Source organism: Aquila chrysaetos, chromosome 19, assembly GCF_900496995.4.
Source record: "Aquila chrysaetos chrysaetos chromosome 19, bAquChr1.4, whole genome shotgun sequence".
Classification (NCBI taxonomy): domain Eukaryota; kingdom Metazoa; phylum Chordata; class Aves; order Accipitriformes; family Accipitridae; genus Aquila; species Aquila chrysaetos.
Window position 1 is genome coordinate 27,241,826 of NC_044022.1, and position 12,375 is coordinate 27,254,200.

The 12,375-nt window shown below is 43.1% G+C and overlaps 1 protein-coding gene across 3 annotated transcripts in view; it reads right to left on the reverse strand.

The window, feature by feature from the left end:
* NUP98 (nucleoporin 98 and 96 precursor) overlaps positions 1–12,174 on the reverse strand; it is a 40,693-nt gene extending 28,519 nt beyond the window's left edge. For 2 of the 3 annotated variants that reach the window (XM_030042510.2, XM_030042511.2), the window contains exons 1-10: positions 12,070–12,174; positions 8,353–8,456; positions 7,473–7,574; positions 7,085–7,264; positions 6,214–6,353; positions 4,980–5,087; positions 4,147–4,330; positions 2,363–2,523; positions 1,440–1,577; positions 880–1,018 (exon numbers count right to left, since the gene is read on the reverse strand). In XM_030042510.2, coding sequence (XP_029898370.1) covers positions 880–1,018; positions 1,440–1,577; positions 2,363–2,523; positions 4,147–4,330; positions 4,980–5,087; positions 6,214–6,353; positions 7,085–7,264; positions 7,473–7,574; positions 8,353–8,425 — 1,225 coding nt within the window. In that variant the 5' untranslated portion in view covers positions 8,426–8,456; positions 12,070–12,174. The remainder of the gene's footprint in view (positions 1–879; positions 1,019–1,439; positions 1,578–2,362; positions 2,524–4,146; positions 4,331–4,979; positions 5,088–6,213; positions 6,354–7,084; positions 7,265–7,472; positions 7,575–8,352; positions 8,457–12,069) is intronic. The other variant, XM_030042512.2, reaches the window with a different exon arrangement.
* Between the last annotated feature and the right edge of the window lie 201 nt (positions 12,175–12,375).

The following is a 12,375-nucleotide window of genomic DNA, read 5'->3' on the forward strand; positions in this document are numbered from 1 at the left end:
ACCACAATGAAACTGTGCTTGCTAAGGTGCTGCCCTGGCAGTCTGAGAGCTTGACAATTTCTTCCCTCTGTCTATTCTGGCAGGCTGCTATGGCAGGCTAATTGCATTTTAGACTTTATTGCTGATATTAAAATATTAAAATAAAAAAGGACAGATAGCAGGATCTAATTCCTGCTCACTTTCAGGAATACAGTTTTGCTGCTCTCGGATTCAGAAGGAAAAAAAAAAAAACCAAAACAGACTTCAACAGAAGTCCTGTGAAGGAAGACTGTCATTTACTTAGACTACCACTACACATTTCTCCTGCTCAATCACACACTCATTTAACACCAGTTCTCTAACATTAGTGTCAGAGGCCAACATTAACACAAGATGCAGTTCTTCAGAACTTTGATTCTTCACATCATGAAAGACAACAGCTACCAGTTAAACTGGAACCGACTGTTTCATTCTATCCTCACTCCAGTGCAAGATCTCCTTATCCCTGCCATCAAGCCACAAGTATCACTGTTTTTACCCTATTTCCTTCAGCACTCCTTTGCAACCATAGTGTATTTACAGCCTCTTAACAAACCTCTATGTTGTATGAATTCTTTGATTTGTTCAAGAGTTTTCAGTTACAGGTTACACCTTCTCTTAAGCACTCATTGGAAGAATGGTACTTTTACTTAAGTATCTACCTTCTTGAGTCAGGGAGTACCACCAAAAGATATAAAACAGCATCAAAGATGTTTCCCTGCAGCAACATGCATCAGAAGCATGGCTTACCTGAGAATTTTAACAGTCATTATCATTTAGCATATGATATTCAGCAGCCAGGTGTGTGGTATATGCAGTATAGTTTTAAGTGATTGAAATCCCACTTTTTTTTATATGTACCAAAATTGGAAGTGTTTGTATTGGTTCCTAAAGTCAGGGTTGGTTTGTTACCAAAGAGCCCGCCGCCTGTGGTTGTACCAAACGAGGGAGCACTGGTCGTGGTGGTTCCAAATCCAGCAGGCTTGTTACCAAACAGGGTCTGAAAGGAAGAGAACATGAATTTGGAAACCTGACAAACTGATATTAAAATAATTGCATTAAGTGTTTCACTGTAGGCAAGAAAGCAGAACTAACACCAAGCACAACTGAGACCACACAACCCAGACTCCCAATAGTGGTGTGTTATTGCAATCTATAGGCAGTGAGATGTTCAGACTCTCTTGCTGTCTTCTATCAGTCAAGACATTATTTGTTAAAAAAATTGTTTCTGCAACACTAGTTCTATTACACATGCTTATACCGTATCCTTCAGTTTAAACAAAACCACATGATTTTTGCATCTCAGGCATCTTAACTCTTAAGACAATGCAACTTTCATGAGGTCGAAACCCAGGAACAGGACTCTAAGCCATCTGTTTTTATTTTCCTTTATTTTTTTTATTGTTAAGGTACAGACATACCGAACCGCCAACACCAAATCCTGTGTTAGCTTGTCCAAAAAGACCAGTTCCGGTTCCAAATCCAGTACCAGCATTTGTATTGGCAGCTGTTCCAAAAAGGCCTCCAGGCTGTGAGGGCTGGGTTACCCCAAAGAGACCCTATAAACAGGAACTAGGTTAAGATACTGTTGCAACGCTTTTCGAAGTCTAGCACTGATGATAACAGAGCTAACACACAAAGTCAGTTAATAAAATGATGCTATAATACTACCGTTTTTGCTGGGGGAAGAAGGTGGTGAAAAGCATTTCAGAAGCTTTAGTCATTCTCCAAGAAGTTAGTTACAAAAAGGAAATAAAAAAAAAAACCAAGAACTTATGCTCCAAGCTTAAAAGGATATTGGAATTTCTTCATCACTTTGAGTGAGGGAGATGGATAAGAAACATTTCACAGGGTGTTCTGGGAGAAGTCACAACATATTCAGAAAGAATATAGTACATTTGGAGCCAAATTCCCTAGCTATGCAACAAGTTACAGCTATGTAGCATATTTCTATCAAAAGAACCCATGACTGCTGGTCATTAGTTGCCAGAAAGTACAGAATTGTTAATGAATTCCCACAGAATGTTAATAATGGAATTATATTATCCATGTGAACATGATCAGAAATACTTGAATTGATAGAGAGAGCACACTGCTTCAAGAAGGGTATGGGAAAAGTTATTTGTTACAAGCTGTATTGCTGTCCAATTATCATAAACAAAAAATTCTGACTGGTAAGAAGCTGCTAGCTCAGAGAGCAGCGTTCGAAGCTTTGCATCCTAGTTTTATGAAGCTGTACTACAATTTGAGGAAGATCTAAATCACCGTACCACAGCCTCTTGTGTCTAGCTAGAGTAGCTATACCACAACTTACACCTTTAAGGGTTCAAACAATTTGTCTTACCATTGTGTTTGTGTTCGGCTGTCCTAGAGTGGTATTGCCAAAAGAAAAACCAGTGTTCTGCGTTGTTGTGGCTTGACCAAATGGTTTGTTAAACAGACTTGTAGTTTGAGATTGTTGACCAAAAAGACCCCCTGTTGTTCCTGTTCCAAAACCAGTTGTACCTACGACATATAAACACATTGGTTAAAAACCCCTCAAGGATTTATCCAAACCCACTACATTTCCACACCTGGCACATTCAAACAGGAGAAAAGACACTTCAACTCAATGGAAAAGCAAAACACCCCGTGTCATCAACACAGCACAGCATCTGCGTTCAGATGGAAGTAGTTCATATTAGGTAATTCATCAGATTCTCCTTGTCCTAAAGTCATTGTGAGCATAACACCGAGGAATTACCAGCCTGTTTACCTCACAGATAGATCTGACCAAAAAGTTACCACCTTTTATATGATCAGTTTGTTCTTCACCGTACAAAGAAAACTGTACCATGAGCACCTGAAAAGGGCTCACTGGGCAAGAGGCAGGCAGCCAATGCCCTGCACAGCAGTTCTGTTCTATAACCCACACAATTACTACTACAGAAACTTCTACCTGAACTTCAAATATCATCTCCCTTTTTCTCCGCAAAGCAAAAGGGCTGTTTACATGTGGTAATAACGGTATATGCACAGACAAGAGCTCTTGCTCCTTCTCACAACTGCCATTGCTATCTCTGCAGAACTAGGTGCTTTCTTTGGAGTTGACTCCACAAGAAATACACGAAGCCCAGCAAAGCTGCCAGGTTGGGCAGTCCCTGTATTTTAATGAACCATACCTTCGCAGGGTGGAGAGGAATATGGCCACCTGTATGTTGATCTTTCTCAAGGATAGCAGCTCAGATCAACCCCCACAGGCCTCAAACAAGCCCAGAGATTAAGGCCAGCAGTACCCATCACTAAGGACAGGCACAATTCTAACCCAAGACAGTACAGCCTTTCTTACAGCAGATAATCGCTTCTGTTACTACAGACCGTAGGATTTTGATCTTCTGTTTATAGTCTAATGCCACATATACAAATATCTACTTACTTTTAGGTTTGCAGCAGAAACTAGTAAAAATAGAATTTGTGATTGAACTTTTCAGCACTATTTGCTTTATGCTAAGTTCAAAAAGGTCCACTAACTGGTTAGCCCAACTGACCTGCAACTACCAGACATACAAACACTTATGTAAATTAGTTACTTCATACCTGGCTTTTACTTTTTGACCAAGGATGCCAAAATGGATAGTGTGAAACCAGGATGGCAGGACATATAACAGGTCCACATCCTAACCCTGATCTACTGTGAAGAAAAGCTCCTGGCAGAGTCTAGTGAGGCTACTATAAATTAACTTGTCCATTTCCAGGGAATTTATGTTTGCTCATTAGCAGAAGTAAAATCTTGACTTCACCATTAACCAGCTGATGCCATCACACTACTGATCATTAGCAATATCCTGGTGGTTTTACTTCAAATTGTTTTACTCGCTCATGTGAACTAGCTGACTAGCCAGACGCTCCAATGAACTGTCTTCCAGCAAAACTTGGGAGATGCAGAGGAAGTCTGCAATCCCTGAAGAGTAAGTAAATAGAGATTTCTATGGCAAAGAACCTGATTATTGAATGTTGACAATACAACTAGTAAAAGTCTGAGCTCACACCAATGTTTCCTCATCTTTTTTTCATTACAGAATTTTAAATAGCTTAACAGAATATTTGCGTATCCAGTCACAGCAATGACAGGGGACAGGCAGTACTCACTGGTTCCAAAAGCAGTTTTATTCTGTCCATATGAAAAGCCTGTGTTAGTAGTAGAAGAGCCAAAAAGTCCTGTAGCTGTACTTGATGTAGCAGTAGAAGACCCGAACAAGCCTGCAGCTGCTCCTGCTCCTACAGGATTTGACGGCCCCTTCCTATTTGCCTGGTAGTCTTCCAAACGAAGTTCCTAGTAAATGAAAACCCAGTTCTCTTTACACATTCTTTTTACACAGGGTGAGGTTAGAACAGTGTCATTAGCATGTTTACAAAGCATTCAAGCCTACACCAAGATGAGGGTATCAAGAAAAGCTGTAACACCTACATTTTTAAAAAGAAGGATGCCATAAACAAGACCTAAACTTAGGTTCATGTTTGGGCTTCAACTGTGTTTCCCAGAGCTTTTTCAGATCTTTTGAGTAGAAGACCTGTTTTGAAGTATCAAATAAGTCAACTTAAACAGAAAGGCTTCAGGTTAAATCCCTGGGAACACTAGTTTGTATTAAAGAACTCTGAGTTCTGTCTGAGATTCTGCTATTATCTCAGCAGTGCAGGATTGCTCCCAACAGGATCTCTCACCCTTCTGGTATATGGTGAGATGGAATTTCAGCTCTTCAAAAACTGCAGCGTTGACCACTTAAAAACAAACGCATCGCCATATTAATTGCATTAAGTGTTTTACTTGATGATAGCTCTCTTCTGTGAGTGATGCAGATATTGAAGGTTGTACTCATATTAATGAGCATAGAAGATACTTACTAAAGTCAAAAAAAGCTGTATTAAACCAACACTAACAACAGCTGAACAAGATAAGCATGTTTGAACACCCACTGACTAACCTCAAGAGATTTGCTTTCATATTCTTTCATAGCAGTAATACATTGGTGCTTGGTATTGATGTTAGTGCTAACTCCAGATTTCACCATAGTATCTGTACCGGTTGGTGGCTGCAAGAGAAGAGGTTAAGACATCAAATTTAAAATCCAGATAGACTTTTGTTAACACAGTTAGCACTCTCTCGGCAGATGCCGTTAAAACCTAACTTTAGCACAGGACCTGAAGCAGTGTATTACTGTTACCTGTACAGCTGTGGCCTCACCCAGTGATGAGGCATGTTTAGTGACAATCAGTAGTGGAAATTACCCTAGTAACACTCAAAAAACCCGCAGTGCAATTCCTTTTTTGGTTTCACTTTAGAAGTAGTTTACCTAAATTTGTGATACAAATCCTCTAGCTATGCATGGATTTCATTATCCCACCTTTTTTTTTTTTTTAACTGCACTATGAAAATACACATCAACGGCACTCAGACTGCCCAAGTTATCATCACAGTTTTGTCTATGTCCCGAAATAACAAAGCCTCAGTCTGTTAAATCAGCTCAATCTAGAAATTGAGAGCCGAGATTTGCCTGAACAATTATTTGCGAAAAAGAATACCTCCTTCAAGCAGATATCAGCTACCCCATTTCCATGATGGCTTCTTTTCTGAGCCACCCTCCATTTTCAACTGCCACAGAACTTTCAAGATGTTATTCAACCCTTTCTTAAAGGGAACTCACCCAGAAAACACAAGGGATCAGTCTTCACATTTCATTTTACGTTTCCAAAGCCATGCTGACTTGTAAGAGAATTGAATTTCTTTTGACCCATTCCAAGACATCTTTAACCCGTATTGCTGTCAGCATTTAGCATTGATCACCCAGCATTCTGTGGCACTTCCTACCTTCCTGAGAAGGCTCAATTTTAAGAGCTGCTTTACCTCTTCAGCTTTCACACAGCTGTAAACCTAGCAAGTCTAGATAGTGCATTACTTCACCATGTTTGAGAAGTCTGTCAAATTCAGAATTAAAAAAATGCTAGTTCTTTGCATTTAATTATACATCCTATTTCCACTGCAACAGTTCCATGAAAGGGGATTTTTTCAAATAATTTCCAAACACTACATACTTCCATATGAACTACTCTTTTTTTTTTTTCAGCTCAGTGACCAAGACAGTACTTTACCAAGTAACTGCAAAATGTAATGCTTCCTACAGTAAACAGGCTTGATTAAGAAGAAAAAACAGAACTTACATTAAACTTAATAGTTGTGCCAGTTGGAGCAGCAGTAAAACTAGTTGGGCCAAAAAGAGAGCCAGATGTACTCCCAAAAGGATTGGAAGTAGTGTTAGTGGTTCCAAAGAGACCTCCACTGCTGGTACTAGTTCCAAAGTCTTAAAATAAATAAATAAATAAAAACATCAGTACTAAAACAAACCTGAATTTTAAAACTTAAACCAAATATTTTATTCAAATTACAAAATAGTTTGGAAATGGAAGAAACTGCTAGAAAAAAATTTTTTTTTTTTACAGCAGAGCTGGAAAACCTATAGTCTGATAATGCAATGTTCTGCTGTAGAAGACTGCCCCTAACTCACCACCCCAGGAAACACTAGAATAACCACAGCAGCCAGTTTCATTCTAGTCCTGACAATGCTAAGAAAATTACATGTATAAAGGGAACCAATGAGGTTTCTTGTCTCTTCTCATAAGGGTCTGCAAGCAGTTGCTTCTGCTTTGGGGAATTACAGTAGAGTTTAAGAGGCATTTCAAGCATTCTAGTGCCAGAAGCGAAACCAACTATAACTGCTCTACAACAGCAGAATAAAAAGCTAAAATCAAGCAGCAATAAAAGGTATTTAAGAACAGAAAATGCCAGCCAACCACCTTTTTCAACTTATTTTAAAACTCACGGCTAGAATCGCAGCTACAGATTTTGTAGCCTATCAGGCTCACTCTTGGCTACTGTGGACCACAATAACGTCACTATATCCTTCAGGAGAAAAAAAACCACCAAAACCCTGCATTAATACTTGTACCAGATCCACATGTACATCCAACGTTCTGTGCCCTTCAATCAAAGAAAATAAGCAATGCTCAAGAGAGATGCAGCAGTTTTACTCACTTCCAAACCCAGCTGGCTTATTCTGTGCAAAGGCATTATTTTGGGATGAGAAGAGGCCTCCGCCAGTGCTGGTAGTTCCAAACAGGCTATTTGACGTCCCAGTTGATGTTCCAAACCCAAAGCCAGTGCTTGTGGAGGAGGTGGCTGGCTGATTAAATGTAGTCGAACCAAATAATCCTCCTGAAGACAAAAACAGACTATTAATCTTTTGCAATCATCAATTGCTTGGGTTTTTTCAGGGTGGTTTTTTGTTGTTTTGGGGATTTTGGGGGTGGTTTTTTGTTGTTGCTTTTCTTGATGGTTGCTTGGGTTTGTTCCCCCCCCACACACTTTAATAAAATCCTTCTTTCAAGGATTGCATTCCACTACAACCATAACACAACAGTACCTGGTTTTGTCTGAGTACTCCCGAAGAGGCCTCCAGTATTATTGTTCGACCCAAAGGCTGATGTTCCAAACGCTCCTCCACTTGTAGTACCAAAGCCAGCATCTGAAAAACAACGTTATAGCTCAGATGAAACCAAATTCTTAACGTGTGTACTAGAAACTAAATGCTGTCACTTCCTTTTTAACTTTCCAGAAGTAGTCTGTGCACAACTACCTATACATCAGTGTGTGGGACATGTGAAGTGGTACAATTAATAATTCTACAGAGCTCTTGAAGCAAAAGGCTATAATATTTGAGTCAGCCACTTCTACAGAATGGAGAGACCCTCCTCTGCAAGACCTCTGACACTTCTATGGTGCCTGGAAGTTGCTCTTCTCGTACCTTGGTTTAGGAGCAATATAAACATAATTATTATGTTTCCTTCCAAACGAACAGGGCATACGCACCAGTTTATGGTCTGCTTTAATGGCTAAAAACTCACTCATTGTGGTATTTACAATGTATGTCTCCAGAGGACACTCCTCAGATTACATACTTTTTCTTCCCAAGTCTTCCCAACATATTCCAGGTCTGATTGAAAGAATCTTCCCCCCCACCAAGACGGCCTTCATCTAAGCATTTGAGTTTCCACTCCTTTTATAAAAGGAAGTTTCAATGCCTGTACATGGAATCCCAGTATCTACCCAAATTAAAAGCTTGGTTAGTGGAGAAGCCTCGGGCTCCTGAACCTGATTCACTGCAAAGCGAGCGAGCTGGACAGCCCAGCAGCACTCCAATTCCATCACACACAAAAAATCACCACCTCTGCCTGACCCTCTAGCTGCACCCCTAGGAAAAAATACGTTAAGTACTGAAAAGTTAGTTTGGATGCATTACTTACTTTGTCCAAAAGTTGAAGTTGTCCCAAAGCCAGTGCTGCCTCCAAAAGGAGTTCCAAAGGATTTGTTAAACATTTTCACGATGTATCAGGTTTTCCCCCTAAATCTGGAAAGAAGAATTCAGCTTTTATTTAAAGCTTATCTTGAAAACTCATTTTTCATCTACCTCATTGTTGATGTAAGCAATCTAATTTGAGTACTTAAGCCATAAAATGTATGACAGCATGTTAAGTCACACTCGGCAATTTAGAACACTGTCAGAACCCGGAAAGGGACAAGAACACTAATACTGTAGTGACATCACAAGTAAGCTGTCTTCCACCCTTAATTATGGCTAGATTTTCCGTACATCTTTCAGACTGAAAAAAAAAAAAAACCTAATAAATTAAACTATTCCCCCCGACCTATGTGTTGTCAACAAAACCCTCTAGAACATCTAACCCTAACAGCACTTCCCACATCTGTTTCTACTACGTTTGAGCCACATCAGGCAACACAAAATCCTTTTTGCTCAGCCATCTCAACACCTGAAAGACCACCCCACAGGAACGCTTCTCTAAGAACACACACAGGGATTTGCACCATGCTACAGCTGTTTCTGTGACACTCCCAGGATTTTCCATGATTGATTTTCTGTTAAACCCTATTTGCCAACTACTTCAAACGAGACAAGTGGAAGTGCACTGCACAAGAACTACAGGAACACACCTCCCATCTTCTTCCCATTTATTGCTCACAGGGCTGCACTGGGATTTTCTCAACTTTCTAAAAGATGTTGTTTTAAAATACTTCTTCGGGGGAGTTTTACCCCATTTATGCAGGGGCTGATTTCACCTTTACAACACCTGTCGTTTTATTTACAGATACATGTAGTAACACTGCCTCACTCCAATCTCTTCTCTGAGTAGCAACACAATGTTACAGCTTTTCTCAACAAAACCAACCAAGTTAAAACAAAATCATTACAGATCCTTAGCCATACTCCGGTCAGAGAAATCTGTAGTCTTTTTCTGTATTGGGGCTAACACCTGTTAGCTCCACATTGAAAATGCCAGTATTATCCAGAAAAAAAATCCATTGTTGGCAGCATTAGCTAATCCACAGCAGTGGAGAACTAGTAAGTTTAGAAAACGGTGAGACATGGCCCATACCAAGAATACTTACAAAGCAGTACTTACTATCACATTAGAATAGCACTGTTTTATGCAACAACATGCTAACTTTTAGCCTTTTGGCAATCTTTAAACTCCGTTTAGGTTTTCCAGGAGGCTCAACATTCAGGATAGCAATAAACTCCTATCAAGTATTCTCCATTTGGTCGCCAACAATTTCAGTTAAACTCAAAATCCACACCTTTACCTCTGCCTGGGTTTGACGGCTTCTCTATAGCTCCCTAATTCCAACTCCTTTTACATCCTCCTAACCAAAAGGAAGCACACATGTACTCTGCGTACTGCCGAGCACAGCCACTCCAGAGCGAAGTCACTAAATCTATCTGCCCATCCATGAAACCATTTGTTTTCCCAAAAACCCATACCACCTTCTGGGAACAGCCAAACCCAGATTTTGAGCAACCACAGCTACCCACTGTACCTATGCAGCCATCCCAGCACTACTGGAGACTAAAACAGTCAAGAGCAAATCAGCATCCAACACTTACATTAGAGAGTAACGAAAAAGATGTTTTGTGTAATCTTCAACTATTCAGAACAGCAGTACCTCACAATTTTGCGGTGTTAAGAGTCTTCCCACTCACACATGCAAGTAAGTCCTTACCGACTTCCTTACGCACATTAAGAGTGCTTTAAATAAAATGATTCTGGTATACGAAAGAAAAAGCCGATTTCACAAACTATCAGAGCACCCTAAGCCTAGAGCTGACTCCTGGAAGAGAGTGCTGCCTGCCACACAACAGGATCCTGCTGTGGGATGTAGCATTACCTTGCATCCCACAACACATCACAACCTCCCCAACCTCTCTCCCCAGGGGCCTGCTCCCCAATGCCCGTGCCACGTACCCTCCCCAGCTGCACCTCCAACTCTTCCTCAAGCACCTCGCCTTTGCGGTGCCAAGGCTGCTTTTTGTTTTCCAGCAGAACCCAGCTTTGGATAGCAGGACAAAACACAGAGCAATCTCCTGTTCGCTTCCTCAAAATCCAACCTTTGTGCTCCAGCACGACTGTACGTGGCTTCCAAGAACATCCACCCCCCGCCTCCCAATACCCCAAACTTCACGATTTGGTCTGCCTTACACTTCACCACCCACTAGGATGCCTTAAAAAATCCTACCTATTCTTTTTCACACTTGTGAGAGAAATTGTATCCTGATGCCCAGTGCGAGTGCACTCCTTGAACTCTGCACACCCACCTCAGCTACATTCTTCTCTATTTCTATAGGCTGTTTTCAGTCATCTCACTGTGCCCCTAAGCAAGTCTCACTGAAGGCCAGGTACAAAGCATCCACACAGTTTTCAGTGGTTGTTCAATCTTGTTTGCAATTCATAAAACCCCTCTTCTTTGACTGTCCCCCTTATTTATGGCACTGCTTTTTCAAAGTGAGTATAATGAGGATTGTTAAATGCCAAATTCTATTTCAGAAGAAATCTGAAGCATCGTTTTCTAAAACGCAAACAAGTTATTGAAAGATTTCACCCTCCCACAGGGTTTGAAACTTTGTTTTCCTTTGACAGCCACCCTTCCTTACCTACTGACCCTCAGCAGCTCAAGTTCAGCCAAAACAGAACTCGGGCTTTATGTGATCACTGATGCCATGGACACATCAGGGTCCCTTTAAGCCAGGACAGTACTTGGGGAGCAACCACATGTGGACAACAGGCTCACGCTGTGTTAATCAAACGTGCTCTGAATTGTCCCATGAAAACACACTCGAAGCCCCTGACTGCAGGAACACCAGCAGCTGCCCAGAAGCGAAGATGAGCTAGAGCAGGATTAATAAAAGTTGGGGTTTTTTTACACAGCGGTCCTCTCCCACTTGCTGGACACCATCCCCAGCTGAAGAGGAGCTATGCCCTCACTCCTGAGGAAAAGGACTCTACCTACAGTTTTACAGTAACGTTACATAAACCCCCAACCGCATCCAAAGACGCTCGATTAGTTCATTAACCCAACTTAAAATAACTCTTCTGGTACCAGGCTAGCGTTTACATCCCCAGACGCCCACCGCAGCTAAGACTCTGCAGACAGGCCTGCTGTTACCCCCAGATTCCATCGTACACACCACGCCGCTTCACCTGTGCTTCCCCTTCACCGTACCCCCAGCGTTACCGGCTCCCACACCGCCATCAACCCAGCCCACACCGGGCTCCCCGGCCCTCACCGTAAATACCCCGGCACCCCTGGCAGACCCCACAACGGGAAACCGAAACAGCCGAAAGCACCCCAAACACGGGGGGGGGGGGGGGGGGGGGGCGCGCAGCTCCCCACGCACCGGCGGGGACCCCCGCAAGAGGAGCAGGCGAAGCAAAGCCCAGCGCCCCCCACACACTAAACCTCCCTCCCGCTCCGGGCCTCTCCGAGCGGGCCGTGCCCCTCCCCTCTCCTCCCGCCCAGCCAAACACACGGGGCCCGCGGCCCCAGGCCGGCCCGGTTTCCCGGAACGGCGCTACGGAACAAAGGCCGCGAGGCGCCCCGGCGGTCGCTGCACCGCCCCGGCGGGCAGGAAAGGTGAGCCCTCCTTCCCCCCCGCCCTCGGTGCTTACCGCCGGCGCCCAGAGGAGGGGAAGGCAGGGAGCCCGGGCCGGGCCTCGCCTCACCGCGCCGCTCCCGTCGCGGTGCCGCCGCCGCCGCCTCACGGGGGGAGGGAAGCTGCGTCACAGCCCGCTCCGCGCGCCTCCCAGCAGCCCCCGCGCTACCGCCGCCGCCCGCCCCATTGGCTAGCCCCGCCCCCGCGCGCCAGCCGCCCATTGGCCGCCGCCCTTTGAAAGCGAGGCAGTTTCCCCTTCCCCTCCACCCCCTCCCCTCGGGGAACGGGGAGCTTTTCTCACGGATTGGGTGAAGGAGAGCCT